Raw genomic sequence first — 17,120 nt, 5'->3', positions numbered from 1 at the left:
GTGATGCACGGCTTTTTGGATCTCAGGGGAATTAAGCTCAGTTAAAAAACCCAGTTTGGGGACTTCCCCGGTGGCTCGGTGGTAAAGAATCTGCCTGCCAGTGCAGGATACACAAGTTCGATCCCTGATCTGGGAGGATCCCACCTGCTGCAGAGCGACTAAGCCTGCGCGCCGCAACTGCTGAGCCTGCGCTCTAGAGCCGGTTAGCCGCTGCTCCTGAGCCAGTGTGCCGCAACTCCTGAAGCCCGTGCTCTGCCACAAGAGAAGCCACTGCAGTGAGAGACCCGTGCACCACAATAGAGAGGAGTCCCACAACTGGAGAAAAGCTTGCACAGCAGCGAAGACCCAGCACAGCCAGAAAGAAGTAAAGTAATAAGAACCCAGTCTTTATAAAAAAATTTATTTATTTGAAAAAATACGTTTGGCTGCACCCTGTGGGATGTGGGATCTTAGTTCCTCAGGCAGGGATCAAACCCACACCCCCTGCATTGGAAGGCAGAGTCGTAGTCACTGAACCACCAGGGAAGTCCTTATATAGCTTTCTTGAAATGACAAAATTATGGAGATGGAGAACAGACTCTTGGTTTCCAGAGGCTTGGAAGAGGGGAAAGGAGGGGGCGGCGGCTGTGAATATAAAGAGCAGCGTGAGAATCCCTGTGATGGAACTGTCCTGAGCTCTAGTGGTGCTCCGGCAAACAGACACACGCATGTTCAGATTGCATGGAACTAAACACAGAGACACACAAACCACACCCACACACAACTAAGTCTGTGTAAAACTGGTGAGATTTGAATAAGCTGGATGAGTTGTGTCAGAGTCAAGTTACTGATGGTGATATCATGCTGTAGTTTTATCAGAAGATGTATTTTGGGACTGTTTGGGGTCTCTCTGTATTGTTTTTTCATAGCTGTATATGATATACAATTATCTTTAAAAGTCTTTTTAGAAAGCACAGTTGTTTGCTGAGAGTGGAACAAAGCAATATTTCTAATTTAATATAAAAATGAATTTTTTTGTGATAGCCAAGTTTAGTGTACTAAATTTAAATAGGCATTGAATTGTTTCATCTACACTTCTGTATATGTCAGTCAGTACCAAGCTTGTTTTCTAATCTGCTTGTTGGGAAAACGTGGGATTGCCTGGTATCTGGGGTCATCTTTTCTTTGGGCATCCACAGTCAGCATTTGGTGTGAGCATGGGCATCTCTGAGAGAGCAAGGTTAAGTGCTAGTGGGAACTCTGTGCTCTGGTTTTCCCCCAGGCTTCTCTACAAGCTCTGAGTGTATAAAACTTGTGTTTTTGTTTACTGATGAGTTCCCAGGCTGTAGGATTGTGTCTGGAACATAATCAAAGCCCTGTAGATACTGGTGAGTCAAAATTGTATGCGTGCGTGCCGAGTCACTTCAGTCATGTCCAGGCTCCTCTGTTCGTGGGATTCTCCAGGCATGAATACTGGAGTCAATTGCCATGCCCTCCTCCAGGGATCTTCGTGACCCAGAGATGGAACCCACATCTCTTACATCTCCTGCATTGGCAGGCAGGTTCTTTACCACTGTGCCACCTGGGAAGCCCCAGTCAAAATCATGCCTTTCCAAATACGGCTACCGTTTCTTCACAGACAGGAAGAAAGCTTATAGGGCTCAAATCTGTGAAAAACCCAAATACTGAAATAAGTAAAAATTACTTAGCAGATAACTGAAAATGATAATGTGTCATTAGAAAAAGGAAGAGTTTTCCTGGGATAATTAAAATCATCAGTGGTAAAGAATATTTTTAAAAGAATGTATGCATAGGTAAAAAAGAAATCATCTTGTGACTTTAAAATTCTCTGAACATTTGGGGGAAGAAGTCTTTGCAGACACTCAGGAGCCTCGATCTCTGTCCACTCCCTGTTGAACTTGCCCGTAACACACGCGGTGATGGCAGAGCACATGCGTTAACGGCTACACTGAGTTGCTACAGCTATTTCATTATTTCGAGGATATCTTTTAAAATATAAAAAGATAACTTTTAGGAGCCAGTCCTACAGAAATGAATAGCACTGATGTGAAACGTAAGCACTGTTTGCATTGACAAAGAATGAGAAACAGTCTGGGTGTCTGCCTGTGAACAAACAGATGATTTGTCCATGCATCCCTGGGGACAGTATAAACCTATTGAAGAGACTGCTTTAAATATATACTTATTAACCTGGAAAGATATTCATGATATATTAGGAGGAAAAAGTCCAGTTTAATAAAAGTCTGAAGTGGTGGGAACCTTAAGGTAGGTTTACCTGTCTTGTCTCCCCATGTTGTATGTAGATTCTAAAGGTGTCCAGTGGGTGCACACCCAACCTTGAACTTTAGTCACCTCCACTAGAAGGGTGGAGGGTAAAGAAGGAAAACTAGGTGTTTTGGTTTTTTTTAATGACTTGTTACATGTATTATGTAAAAAGGAAAAACAAATTTTTTAAAGGCCTGTAAAATTCTTTTCCTTTGAAAAGAAAACAGGTTAGTGTGAAATCCTATTGAAAGCCATAAAAGGGCCAAGATGAGTAATTCATGGACTGTTTTGTAATTTCTCATAGTGAGGGAGTGGTTTTATTGATTTGCTGTGTGCATCTGCCATTTTATTTTCTACATTTCCCTTTAATAAAATTTATTTTTATTTTTTAGTTTTTTCCTTTTATTATTTTTTAAAAATTATTATTATTTTTGGGGGCCACATTACGAGGCATGTGGGATCTTCCTTGACCAGGGATATAGCCTGGGCCCCCTGAATTGGAAACTCAGAGTCTTAACCACTGGACCGCCAGGGAAGTCCTAAAATTTATTTTTATTTTCATCATTTTTGACCATTGTTTTCTTGATTGTCATTATAAAAGTGTGCTTGAGTTTTTCCAAAAAGTGTCCCATCTAAATCTTCCCTTCTCTTTCTGATTCATTAATATGATTATTCAACTTTCTTTAGCTTGAAGATGATATTATTGTCAAACAGAATTACTTTAACACCATAAAGAATTTTGCACTTCAACTTTCTTCTGAGGAATGGATGATACTTGAGTTCTCCCAGCTGGGATTCATTGGTAAGAAAAGTGACGGATTCATTTACTTTTCAGAAATAACTGTGACTCTTAGAATCTTGGACTGTTTTTTCACCTTAAAAAGGTTGTCTCTTTTTTTCTCTGGAAAGGGATTGCTTTTAAAGAAATTTACTAATAACTTAAGTAGTTATGATAACTACCTAATAAGTTAGGTAGACTTCCATGTAGAAAATGTTGAAGTCAGCTCAGAGTAGTATTTGGAGAGGTCTCACATGGTAGTATTTACTCTGGAGTGTTCTGCAAGGCAGCCTTGCTGACTTTCCATGCTGACAGAACCAGCCGTGGTCCTTGGGAGTACATCTGGTTCCTTCTCTGACGCCTCTAGTCCCTGTTTTAAAGCCCAGAGCTTTTGCAAGATTGAGGTCCTTTTGAAAAAGAATGCTGCATTAATGGCTTTTTAATAGGAATTTCTGGTATTCAGTGTAGTACCTGAAGTTCTTGTTCAGTCATTAATTTGTATTCATGGGTGCTTTCATGGGCTAGTCAGGGTGCTTATTTTAAAAGTTTGTTTTTTTTCCATTAAAATTCCTAAATCATCCAACTAAAGAGAATATGTTTAAAGTTGAAGATTGAAGGAAATTTATGGGTTTTTAGAAAACACCCCAGAGAATAATATTTCACTTCCTATAATGCTTTAAATCTGTAAATATTAGAGGCTGAGGCTTTGACCTTGTTGATGATTTATGTCAAAACTCAAGACTCAGAACTCAAAAAATATTTGTGAAGGCTTCAGTGAAGACAGAATTAGGAGTCCTTATGTTTTGCTTTTATTGATTTAGTTAAAATTTTGTTTAAACTTAAGTTCCTTTTTTATGAGAAGCAGTTTAATGAGACATGAAGGGAACATCTCCAATCTCCTTGAATCCTTGGGCTGGTGGTGGTATGATAGATTCTGTAGTAGAGAAAATTGAGTTCCCTTTATATCAGGTGACATCTAAACTTAGCTAGAGCAAATTTGTTTTTGACAAGAGAGATGGGACAATTATTCATAATGATTTATAGTTGAAAGCACAAGCGTCAGTGTATTTGTTGCATGGACTTCACTCACTGAAGTCATTTTGATGGTTGGCTTCTTTTATAGTTACTGACTGGGAGTATCTTTTCAGGTAAAATGTTTCAAGCACCCGACCTCACTCTGATTGTGGAATTCATATTTATGTTCTATAAGGAGAAGCCCATCGACTGGCTCTTGGACCATATTCTGTGGGTCAAAGTCTGCAACCCGGAAAAAGATGCAGTAAGTCTTATCTCTTAGGAGAATGGAACAGGCTTATTTTATGTATTTAGTGAAAGTGATGACCCTAGGGAACCAGATTTTGTAAAGGAACAGTTAAATAGGTAGCTGAAAACAAACAATGTTTGTAAGCTATTGTTGCATTCTCTCTCTTTAAAAAAAAAAAAAAAACCAGCTTTCTTAGAGCAACTCATAGAATGTAGCAAAATAGCAGAGTGCCTACTTTCCAACAATGACTGAACATAGAAATTGATTCAATCAACTCATTTTTATGATGTAAGCCCTTACCTGTATTTTCCTTGTGGATTTACAGGAATTTTTACTGTAGGACACAGAACTATTAATGTCATCTTCACATTCATACAACATACTTGCATTTAACTGCTTCCATGCAGTTTTATCTAATATATGGTTAGGTTCTAAAATGAGCTTGTGAGGTATAAGTCTCTGAAAATAAAAATTAAAACCATGAGGACCCATTCTCTGACTCTTCTTTCTGTGGCCCATAGCATGTCAGTTGCTTCCACTAGGATGTCAAGGAAACTGTTGCCACGCACTTGCTTGCTCCACAATCAGTCCCTTTGAGGGTGGTCTAGGAGACTCTTCCAAGCGTACGCTTATTTCACTGAGCGTAATACGCTCAAGGGCCATCCTTGGTGCAAACGAAGAGATTTCATCGTTTATATGTCTGAGTAGTATTCCATTTGTCTGTGTGTACGCACAGCACATCTTTATCCATTCATCCACTGATGGGTACTCGGGTTACTTCCGTATCACGCCTATTGTAAGTAGCGTTGTGATGAGCATAGGGCTGCCTCTGCTTTTGCCGATGAGTGTTTTTGTGTTCTTTGGATAAATACCCAGAAATGGGATAGCTGGGTCACATGGAACTTCTCTTGTTAATTTTTTGAGCACTCTCCATACTGTTTCCATAGTTGGTGCACCAATTTACATTCCCACCAATAGTACCAAATAAAAGCATGTTGACACAGAAAAGAGAGTAGTTGTTACCAGAGGGGCAAGGGCAGGGGGTAAGGGGAGGTGAAGTAGTGGAAATATAATGTTTACACATGGAACTTACATTATAAACTAGTGTTACCATAAAAAAGAGATAAAAATAATTCACACATTCTTCCAAAGGTTTATGGACCTGCTCTGACTCTTCAGGCTCAAATGTGTTACCTGTTTGCCTGTGTGTTGAGTGATGGGGTTGGCCTCAGACCCTGCTCCCTCCACCCGACCCCACCATCCCTCCTCTCCCCGCTCCTCCCCTGGCCTCGCCTCCCTCCCTTCCCTTTCCTCTCCTTCCTCGTGACTGTTGTGTTTGTGTAAAAAAAAATGTTTAATGTTTGTGTAAATTTATTTTTATAATTTTAAAATAAAAATTTTATTAATTTTAATCAACAATAAAATTTATTTTTATTAAATATATAAAAATAATAATTTATAAAATTAAAATATGTAAGGAAAAATTTATAAAATTTTATCTTACAAAATGTTTGTATATATAAAATTTCACCTCTATTCTCCCGTTAGCAATAATGCTAATGAAGTAAAGCTCTTGAGAAAAATTAGTCATTTTAACACCCGGAAAATTATCAGAGGTTTTTCAAAACAAAATGCCTTATACATTTGTCTTCTTCATTATGTTCTTGACCCAAAAGTTATAAAAGTCACTGAAAACGGAAAGAGTTTATGAAACTCTTCAGGACATAACCGAACTAGTGAACACACGGGAGCCCAGCCAGCGCTGTGGGTCCTCCAGGTGTGATCACCATGACAGCAGCTTGTAATCTGAAGGAAGACTGGGCCACGGGACACTTGAAGCTGAAATTCAGATGTCCCTCAGCTGTGTCGAGATGGATTTGTCTGTTTTGACTCTGTTTCCTTGCTTGTAGTCTACTTACTGCCTCCCGTTTTCACATTGCTTTGATGCAACAAAATTGGCCTTATCTTCAGATTCTTCGTTGTATTATTTTGTGTAGCTATTTTGTGTATTTGAACCAAGCCTCTGGGGTTGGTGCATTTTAATATTAAAAGCCAAATTGATATTGACACTTTGTAAAAGGTGGTTGAAATTAAATCCTTATCTCTTCCCTTAGAAGTGCTTATGTTAAATTTCTCTTTCATGTCTATTTATTAAGTTGGTAGAAAATCTATTAACTTCTCCAAAAGGACCCTAAAGAAAAAAACACATGACTTGGAATTATGAGATGCAATTGGATTTTTTTTTTAATATTTACTTTTCTAAAGGATGTCTCAGCTTTCAGAGGAGGACAAGATGTCACTTTCTAATGTAACGCTAACATTCCTCTTTAATATTTAGAAACACTGTGATCGACAGAAGGCAAATCTGCGAATTCGTTTCAGACCGTCCCTTTTCCAACACGTTGGTCTGCATTCTTCACTCACAGGAAAAATTCAGAAACTCACGGTGAGTGATTTAATTTTATTTTTCTCATGCACAGACAATTTGCTATTTAATGTATAATCATTGTTCTTCTTAAATATAAATAAGCCATGTGTTACAGCTGATTCTTTTGTACAGCAGAAACTAACACACATTGTAAAGCAGTTATACTCCAATTAAAAAAAACAACAACAAAGCAGATAACTAATAAGGACCTACTATATGGCATCGGGAGCTCTATCCAATATTCTGTAATGGCTTAGATAGGAAAAGAATCTAAAAAGAAGTGGATATATGTATATGCATAAGTGACATTACTTTGCCAACAAACGTTCGTCTAGTCAAGGCTATGGTTTTTCCATTGGTCATGTATGGATGTGAGAGTTGGACTGTGAAGAAAGCTGAGCGCTGAAGAATTGATGCTTTTGAACTGTGGTGCTGGAGAAGACTCTTGAGAGTCCCTTGGACTGCAAGGAGATCCAACCAGTCCATTCCGAAGGAGATCAGCCCTGGGATTTCTTTGGAAGGAATGATACTAAAGCTGAAACTCCAGTACTTTGGCCACCTCATGCGAAGAGTTGACTCATTGGAAAAGACTCTGATGCTGGGAGGGATTGGGTGCAGGAGGAGAAGGGGATGACAGAGGATGAGATGGCTGGATGGCATCACTGACTCGATGGACATGAGTCTGGGTGAACTCCGGGAGTTGGTGATGGACAGGGAGGCCTGATGTGCTGCGATTCATGGGGTTGCAAAGAGTCGGACACGACTGAGCGACTGATCTGACCTGATAAGTGATTTACTTTGCTGTACACCTGAAACTAACACAACATTGTAAATCAACTGTTCTCCAATAAAAGTTAAATAAAAAGAAGCTAGTCTGAACAAATAAAAAAATAAGCTGTATGTTGTTTAATAGCATATATGTCTTTCCTCCTAGGATAAAGATTACATGAAACCATTACTGCTCAAAATCCATGTAAACCCCCCTGCAGAGGTATCTACTTCTTTGAAGGTCTACCAAGGTCATACACTGGAGAAAACTTACATGGGTGAGGACTTCTTCTGGGCTATAACCCCAGTAGCTGGAGACTACATCCTATTTAAATTCGACAAGCCAGTCAATGTGGAAAGGTAGGTCCTTATTGAAATAAAATTTGGTCTTACAATTTAGACCTTTTCTTCACAATGTGATTTATGGTAGAATTTTTTTTTTTGTATATGTAACACATATAAGGAATCAATGAGTCCTAAATGTTAGATTATAAAATATGTGGGGTTTCCCAGGTGGCGAAGTTAGTAATTCTCCTGCCAAGGCGGGAGATGTAAAAGATGAAGATTTGATCCCTGGGTCAGGAAGATCACCTGTAGAAGGAAATGCAACCCACTCCAGTATTCTTGCCTGGAGAATTCCATGGCCAGAGGAGCCTGGCTGGCTGCAGTCCGTGGGTTTGCAGAGAGTAGAACATGACTAAGTGACTGAGCACTCAGGCACGCACATAAAATACATTTCCTACAACTCAGTAATATCATGGGTGGGTTGCTTCCGGATAGAACACCGGCATTTAGTATGTTAGATAAATTCTATTGGTATTTCTGAAAGTATATTTAGTATGGATTTTTTAAAATATACTTGTTTTTATTTATTAACTTACTTGGTCACACCGGGTCTTAGTTGTAACATGTAGTATCTTTTAGCTGTGGCCTGTAGAATTGTAGGGAGCATGCAGTCTTAACTGTGTACCACCAGGAAAGTCCCTAGTAGAGATTTCTAATACTTTTATGTGGAACTCTTCCTCAGAATCTCCAATTAGTTTTCCTGCCCTTACCTTAGAATATCCCTTAAGATTTGACTGTGAGCTGGTGGACGGCCAAGCAATTGGCTGAAATGATAAAATTTATCAGAGTATGACTGTTCCTAGGTAGTGATTTTGCAAGTGCTGGATGACTTTTAGTATATGCCATGGAGGAATTTACAACCCTTTTCTTTTTCTTTTTGTAAAATTAGAAGATAATTACTTTACAACATGGTAATAGTTTTTGCCATACGTCAGCATGAATGAGCATTAGGTATATACATGTCCCCTCCCTCTTGAACACCCCTCTCCCCACCCCACCCCTCGAGGCTGTCGCAGAGCACTGGCTTTGGGCTCCCTGCATCATACACTGAACCCCCACTGGCTGTTTGCTTTACACATGGTAATGTATATGTTTCAGTGCTGTTTCTCTCATTTCATCCCACTCTTTCCTTCCCCCACCGTGTCCAAAATGTCTGTGTCTCCTTTGCTGGCTTGCGAGTAGGATTGTCAGTACTATCGTTTTAGATTCATATGTATGTATTAATACACGATATTTGTCTTTTACTTTCTGACTTATTTCACTGTATATAACAGGCTCTGCCTCATTAGAACTGACTCAAATGTGTTCCTTTTTATTGCTGAGTAATACTCCATCGTGTATATGTACCACAGCTTCCTTATCCATTCATCTGTTGGTGGGCGTCTAGGTTGCTGCCACGTCCTACCTGTTGTAAATTGTGCCGCAGTGAACGTTGGGGCACGTGTGTCTTACAACCCTTTTCTGTGCTTTGGCGTTTGTGTTCACTTTGAAAACCTTGGGGTTTTTTCTTTCCCATTTTTCACCTAATGGTCACAATTCCTTCAATCTTTCCCCTGTTTTGGGTATGTTCTCTAGACTGTCTGTGGCATACTTACATAAAATCCCCAGAATAGAATATGATTTCCTAGCCTGTGGCATATGGTGTTATGTGTTTTCCTGTGAAGGCCATTTGATTTTTAGAATTTGTCAAATATTTGACCACCTTAATAATTCTTTTTAAGGTGGTCAGTAACAGTGCATAGCCACATGTAATGCTATTAGTTTTCTTTTCTTACTCTGTGCTGATTCTAAGGAGGAATTTAAGCATAAAAATGTTATAAGCAATGGGAAGATCACTGGCAAAACATATTAAACTTATGAGTAATATTTTTCACTTATATGAGTATTTAATATTGGTTTTATTGTTATTTAATGTTCATTTTATACTGTATAGTGGAACTCTGCCCTGAGAGGTATTGTTCACCACATTTTCATGAGTCATCCTAGAATTAGAAACAACAGTTTTCACTTCAACAAGAATAGCTGGAAACCAATTTATGGGTTTATTTTTAGCGCATAAAAACAGTTCCATCAAAGAATCTGCTAAAGAGATCATATATTGGAGATCAAACTTAGTAACAACAAATATATTTACAGTAAACCTCTGTGAAGTAATATTTATGATGACTCTATTGCGGGCACTTTTCTAGTGAAACACAAGTCTTTTAAAATAACAGTATATAAGAATTTTCTTGACCTTCCTAGGACAGAAAAAAGGGATTACTTGATTTTTGCTTGCTGAGAGGGGAAGTAGCAAATTTATTAATACAGAAATGAAGTGTTAAAAATATTCTTTCTGTAACATATGTGTGCATTATACAAAAATTTTAAAGTGTGAAAATGAGGAAAGGGACTGCCCTGGTGGCCTAGTGGTTAAGATTTTGCTTTGTAATGCAGGGGATGTGGGTTGGATCCCTGATCAGGAAGCTAAGATCCCACAAGCCCTATGACCAAAAACATAAAACAGAGGCAATGTTGTAACAAACTCAATAAAGACTAAAAATGATTCACATAAAAAAAATCTTAAAAAATACTGAGGAAAAGATCATAACCCCAACGAAACCATTATGACCATATTGGCACCTTTTTTTCTTGGTAATTCTGTGTATTTTCGACCTTAAGACCATGGTCTACATGTAGTTTTGTATCTTACATTTTCCATTATACTCTGTTGTGACTCACAAGTATTGAGTTGGTCCAAACGTCTATTCAGGTTTTCTCATAGCATCTTACAGGAGAACCCAAACAAACTTTTGGGCCAGTCGAGTATTTTGATGACTGCACAGTATCTCATTGCATGGTTCTACCATCGTGTACATCTTCCAGTGTTAAACTTTTTAGGTGCTATGGAGGTTTTCACTATAAATAATTACATAGTGAACACCTCTGAATCAGTCTGTCTTAACTCCAGGTTTTATCCATGGGCTCTCTTCTAAAAAGTGGCTTTCCCGTCCCATTGGCATCTATAGCTGAGTTATTGAGTGGCCTGTGGTTATATGACATTCTGAGTCAAAGATGCCTTTAAAAAAATGTATCTCATCTGGAAACTCTGGGAGTTAGTTTCGGTATATTTAGCTTAGAAGCAGCTTCTTCTTAGGGTTCCCTGGTCTGTGTGACATTTGGAAACCAAATTCTCACCCACAAATACCATACTGTAATGGTATCGTAACTATTCTGTGACTGTTACTCACTATTTTTAACATAGAAGGTAGTTTTAGTTAATTCTCAGGAACTTTCTGGTATAACTGTGTGACATAGATGAAAATAGCTGATTGTATTGAGGAAACACGGGCTCAGAAAGCTTAACAAAACTTGCACAAGATGAGAATTCTAGGAAATGAGAGATCCAAGAGGAGCCTCTGGCTCCTTAGCATGAGCTTTTAACCACTGAACTTCACTCAAGTTTTAGGTTTAGGCTTAGGTATGCTTTGCACCCTATCCAGCTTCGACCCTCTCTCACACACTTTGGACCTACACACTAGTTTTCAAAGTATCAGAACACTAGAACATTATACCCAGAGAGTATTTGAAGCGGTTGGATGGTATCATCAACTCAACAGACATGAGTTTGAACAAACTCCAGGAGATACTGAAGGGCAGGGAAACCTGCCGTGCTGCAGTCCATGGGGTTGTAAACAGGTCTTAGCAATTGAACAACAATATCATGTAATCAGTCATGATATCCAAAGATTTGTTAATGTTGACAAATGGAGTGATTCTGATATTTGGAATTGGTTAATTCATTTTATCTGTTCATACCAAAATTATTTATATTGGCTAAAACTAGTCTCTGAACTTGCCACAACCCCTTGCTGTTCTAGTGAACATTTTGTCTGATACAAGATCCAGTAATGGGACTTCCCTGGTGGTCCAGAGTTCGTCTTGCAAGGCAGGGGGCACAGGTTTGAACCCTGGTCAGGGAACTAAGATCCCACGTGCCGTGGGGAGCAGCTAAGCCTGCGTACCACAGCTACTGAGGCCGCATGCCGCAGTGAAATGGAGCTGTAGCTAAGGCCCAATGCAGCCAAATAAATAACAAATAAATATAGAAAAAAAAGATACAGTAGTGTTCTATAGTGGCTACAATTGTCATTTTCCATCAAGAAGTTTATATATTTAAAGCAGTGTAAACAGCAACAAAAAACTGTCATCATTTTTTTTTCTTTTGGTCTGTTAAGTGCATTATTATGTTAGCAGCAAGCATGCCCCTCTGACAGAGGAGTTGACGTATCCGCTTAGCTTTTTAACATCCATGAGCTATTCAGAACACACAATGTGTAGTTACAAACTCTAGTGTCGACCTTATGCTAAGGTAAAGGCCATCTTCCCGAATCTTTGTCAAGTCTGATTCATATTCTTATTTTTATTTGTCTTTCCAGTTATTTGTTCCATAGTGGCAACCAGGATCATCCAGGGGATATTCTGCTCAACACAACGGTGGAAGTTCTGCCTTTGAAGGTAAGACTATGTTTCCCCCTCAGTTTCCTTTGAGAACGAATACTAATAGACTTGATTTGAGGCTCTTCTTGCTTATGAAAGAAAATTCTTGTGATTGCAGGACCTTGGTGGTGAGTCATCCTGACTCTTTTTGGAACTGTGAAATACTTAGTATATTGTCCTGTTTGCCTTATTCATAGAAAGAGCCTTTATTTTGTTGCCTATTGGAAGATGACTTGGACATTTGTACTGGGAAAATAAATGAATCGTTATTTGATGTTAATGCTTACTTGCTGTTTGTATTTTGAATCCCAAAATACCATGTAGTTTCAATGCCTGTTGAATAATACCGAAAATTATTGGTCTTCTAGGAATGCTTTGGAGAAGGAGATGGCAATCCACTCCAGTAGTCCTGCCTGGAGAATCCCATGAACAGAGAAGCCTGGCGGGCTCCCAGTCCATGGGGTCACAGAGTCGGACATGACTGAGTGACTTTCACAGGGGATGCTTAATATCTTTCTAGTTAACACGCAGTTCTTTACTTCTGTCTGTTTTTAATAGAAAACTGCATTCTATTAAATTGATCTAAATTGGGAAATAATTAAAATTTAAAATTCCTAGCCAACAGTATATTATATACAGAGTCAGATGATGGTTTAAGAAAAGAACACTTAACATTAATAAGCCTTTTGAGGTTCAAGACTGAAGTGGCATTTTCTCTTCAGAGGTAGCTGTGCTGCAGGTGTCACTTTATGTTTATAAAATGGATTAATGACTTAGATTTATTTTAAATAGAAGTAATTATTCATGTTTTTGTTCTGTTTTAGAGTGAAGGTTTGGACATCAGCAAAGAAACCAAAGACAAACGATTAGAAGATGGCTATTTCAGAATAGGTAAGACTCGCTTTCCACTAGGAAAATGTCCTTTCCTTTTCTGAACCTAGTTCTGAAGTAATTTTACGTTCTTTTCAGACGTTGAGCAGCTTTAGGATTATATATACCAGTGTACTCTTTTATTGTTCTCGTGTTCTAGTACATTCTTTTATTATTATCTTGACCCAACTAGGATCTCAGAGCAGTGGTTCATTTCCTGGTTCCTCTTTCTCTCTCTCTGCTGTTTCATTGTTGTCACTGGCAGATAATCCATCTTCAGCCGCCTTCTGCAGTCTCATACTGGATGCCCTTAGCAGGCTCCTCTCGTGGTCTCACCAATACCCGAGGGCCAGAATCCATGTCTTTAGCCCTGCCTTCCTCCTGAGCTTTAAGGCTCTACTGAGATACCCATTGAAAAGTTTCCTGGAGGCCATGTGGCCATCTACCCTGGGCATCTGTAGTAGGGACATTTCTTTATTGATCACCATGGTTTGTGCCGTTAATGTTCATCTACCTGCCTGGTCTAACCTGAGGAGACACCCTGAAATCCCACACCCCTTTGGTGTCCGTTAGCATAAGATATCTGCATTAAGTCCCCTACATGTGCATGAGTTCCGTTCTGAGAGTGCGTTCGTAAGTCCAATTTGTTCATTAAGTCCAACAAAGTTAGCCTAGGTGCCTAGCACAGTCAGCTGTATAGCTGTTGTTCAGTTGCTAAGTTGTGTGCAACTCTTGCGACCCCATGGACTGTAGCCTGCCAGGCTCTTCTGTCCATGAGATCTCCTAGGCAAGAATACTGGAGTGGGTAGCCATTTCCTCTCCAGTGGATCTTCCCCACCCAGAGATTGAACCCAGGTCTCCTGCATTGCAGGCAGATTCTTTATCGCCTGAGCTACCAGGTGTATAATAATAGAGCCCGTCCCTTGATAGACATCAACTCAGTGAATGATTAGGTATTTTCTTTTACTTAAATTAATGCTTTTCCTAGTGGTATGCAAGAAGAGACTATATTGGTCAATTACTATTGTAGGTATACAGAACAGATACATTCTTCTAACTCTCTCCAGCAGTTTTGTTTTGTTAAAATACTTTTTTTTAATTTATTTTTGGCTATCTGGGTCTTTGCTGCTGTGTGGGCTTTTCTCTAGCTGTAGCGAGTGGGGGCTGCTCTCCAGCTGCAGTGTGCGGGCTTCTCTTGTGGAACACGGGCTCCAGGGTGCGCGGGCTCGGTAGTTGCAGTTACCGGGCTCGAACGCACAGGCTCAGTGGTTGTGGCACACGGGCTTAGTTGCTCTGGGGCACGTGGGATCTTCCTGGACCAGGGATCAAACCAGCATCTCCTGCACTGACAGGTGGATTCTTTACCACTGAGCCACCAGGGAAGCCCTCCAGCAGCTTTATGTTCAGTGAATGTCACTCAGTTTTTGCTTCTAGGCTTGTGCAATAACCCTGACTAATTTCTGTGTCATTTTAGTGGATTGATGAGTTTAATTATTTTTATATTTGGATTATATTTTAGCCCACTTTAGAAATGTTCATAAAATTAGCTGCGTATGTGAGACATTTATTAACCCTATTACCTGTCAGTTATTTAATTTCTGAGAATGTTCTAGGTTATGAAAGTAGCATAGAAAATAGAGACATTTATGATTAAATGTCTCTGCAGTAATTTGAAGGTAATGGCCATCTAAAACATCAACTCATACATATTTAGAACCAGAAGAGAACTATTGGGCAATGAGACCTAGGAACTTGTGGAACAAAAGCATGCATCAGAAGCAAAAGCAACTGATTTTTTTTCAAGTGAATATAAAAAAATCTCCTCCCTTAAGAAGCATGCTTTAGTGGAATAATGTGTGAAGGGCTTCACAGACCTTCTCCTAGTGACTCTGCCATAACTGGTAACAGTTATTTTTCATAAAAGCGCAGCATATGGGGAACCATTTACTTATAACATCTGAATTTCAGTAAAAACATTAAGAGTCTGTGACATTAGAGGGACGTCCTTGGTGTTCCAGCAGTTAAGACATCACCTTCCATTGCAGGGGAATACAGGTTCGATCCTTGGTCAGGAAGCTAAGATTCCACATGCCTTTTGGCTAAAAAATGGAAACATAAAACAGAAGCAGTATTGTTAGAGATTTCAATAAAGACTTTATTTTTAAAATGGTCCACATCAAAAAATTTTTTAAAAAAATAGTTTATGGCATTGGAGCTCTGACCATTGCCTACTCTGGCCAAGCTCAGTGACACAGAAGCTCCTCTCTGCTTGTCCAGCCATGATTGCTGAGTCCGCCTCCTGCCAGTTCCTGCTCCAGGGCGAAGGCATCTCACTAAGAAAGGCAGGCCACCAGCACCTGGCATCTCCCCACGCCCAACCCCAGCTCCATGTTGCAGCAGCTCTATCCAGACCCTTGGAGACCTGAGGCTCCCTTCCTCCACCCCACCTCCATTCCTAGGGCAAAGTTTCGCTGCAGGCCGGGCAGAGCATGAATTCTTGGTCCCCCTTGCCTCTCCCTGCCCACTGGTCCCCTCATGCTGGGAGAAGTCAGCAGGACATGAAGGGCTACCGCTACCACCTTGAACAGCAGGAGTGTCCCTTTCCCCCAGCTGCTGTCCTTGCCATGGATCCTGAGCAGTGGTGCAGAGGTGTGCTTCAGGGGAGAGGCAGCCCATCAGAACACGGAGCTCCGTAGCTCGCCCTAAGGGGACTGACTTGGAACAGAGCTTGGGGAAGTCCACGCCCAAGGGTGCTGTGGAATATGCTGGAGATTTATGATAAACAACTGGGAGGAAACTGGTAGCCTCATTCAAGCTAAACTGTAGCCCATACAGTAGCCCATGGCAGAGGGAACCAAAGAAAGAGATAGGCAATAAGAATCCTCTTGGGACTTTCCTGGCCATCCAGTGGTTAAAACTCCACCTTCCAGTGCAGTGGGAACAGGTTCGTTCCCTGGCCGGGGAACTAAGATCCATATACTGCAGGGTACAGCTAGAAAGTTAAAAGGAAAAAAAAACGTAACTACTATCCTAAATTTTGTGGTTACTGTTTCCATCTGTGCTTTTAATACACATGTAATATACCCCTGAATAATGCATAGTCTTATTTTGTTTATTTTAAAGTATAAATGATTGTCATTCTGTAATCTACAATTTTTTGTCTCTCACCATTGTGAGATTCAACCATGTGGATCTGTATATCTATGGATCATTCATTTTCACTGTTGGGTAGACCTCCAGAGATGATTACATTACTGTCTGTTCTTCTCTTTGGTCATCAAGTTTGTCTTCATCTTTTTGCTGGTCTAAAAACTTATGCACGTGTACTAGAGTTTCTCTCCAGTGTATGCTTAGAAATGGAAGTAACTCACAACTGCATTATCTACAACTTTACTTCATTCTCTTTGTTCTTCCTTCATTCTTTTAATTGGCTGCCTAATATTCCCTTATATTAGCATGTCCTAATTTAATTAGTCCACTAATCATTGCTACTAAAATCATTTGCAATTTTTGCTGCAGTCTCAATATGCTTTCTGCACATGCAGGAGTATTTCTTCAGCATAAAATTGCTGGGTGAGAGGGTTTTAATGACGCCAGTCTTTTCATTTACTAATTATTGTTCTAATTAAATGAGCTCATCAAGTGAGCTCAGATATCTCATAAGTTAAAATGTTTCGAGTTCCACAGTATTTTTCATCCCTGAATCCACATCCTAACTAAATATTAAATAGTACTATTTTTGTAGCACACACTCCCTATCCCAGTCCAAATATGGACATACCTTTATGAAACAAGTATTAATAATTTTTTAATAAAAACATTACTTAGGAAGTTCATATGTTGAATATTTTCTGTGCAAATGATATATGTAAATGTGTAACTGAATCACTATGCTGTGCACCTGAACACTGTAAATCCATTCT

General features: G+C 39.5%; 1 protein-coding gene across 2 annotated transcripts in view; it reads left to right on the top strand.

Annotated features, from left to right (window-relative positions):
- Positions 1-17,120, top strand: part of MGAT4A (alpha-1,3-mannosyl-glycoprotein 4-beta-N-acetylglucosaminyltransferase A) — a 126,764-nt gene that overhangs the window by 96,384 nt on the left and 13,260 nt on the right. For both annotated transcript variants that reach the window (XM_061431620.1, XM_061431619.1), the window contains exons 9-14: positions 2,953-3,067; positions 4,192-4,322; positions 6,646-6,753; positions 7,670-7,863; positions 12,267-12,345; positions 13,152-13,218. In XM_061431620.1, coding sequence (XP_061287604.1) covers positions 2,953-3,067; positions 4,192-4,322; positions 6,646-6,753; positions 7,670-7,863; positions 12,267-12,345; positions 13,152-13,218 — 694 coding nt within the window. The remainder of the gene's footprint in view (positions 1-2,952; positions 3,068-4,191; positions 4,323-6,645; positions 6,754-7,669; positions 7,864-12,266; positions 12,346-13,151; positions 13,219-17,120) is intronic.

This window comes from Bos javanicus, chromosome 11 (assembly GCF_032452875.1).
Source record: "Bos javanicus breed banteng chromosome 11, ARS-OSU_banteng_1.0, whole genome shotgun sequence".
NCBI lineage: Eukaryota > Metazoa > Chordata > Mammalia > Artiodactyla > Bovidae > Bos > Bos javanicus.
This window is presented reverse-complemented; position numbering and strand designations above follow the sequence as displayed.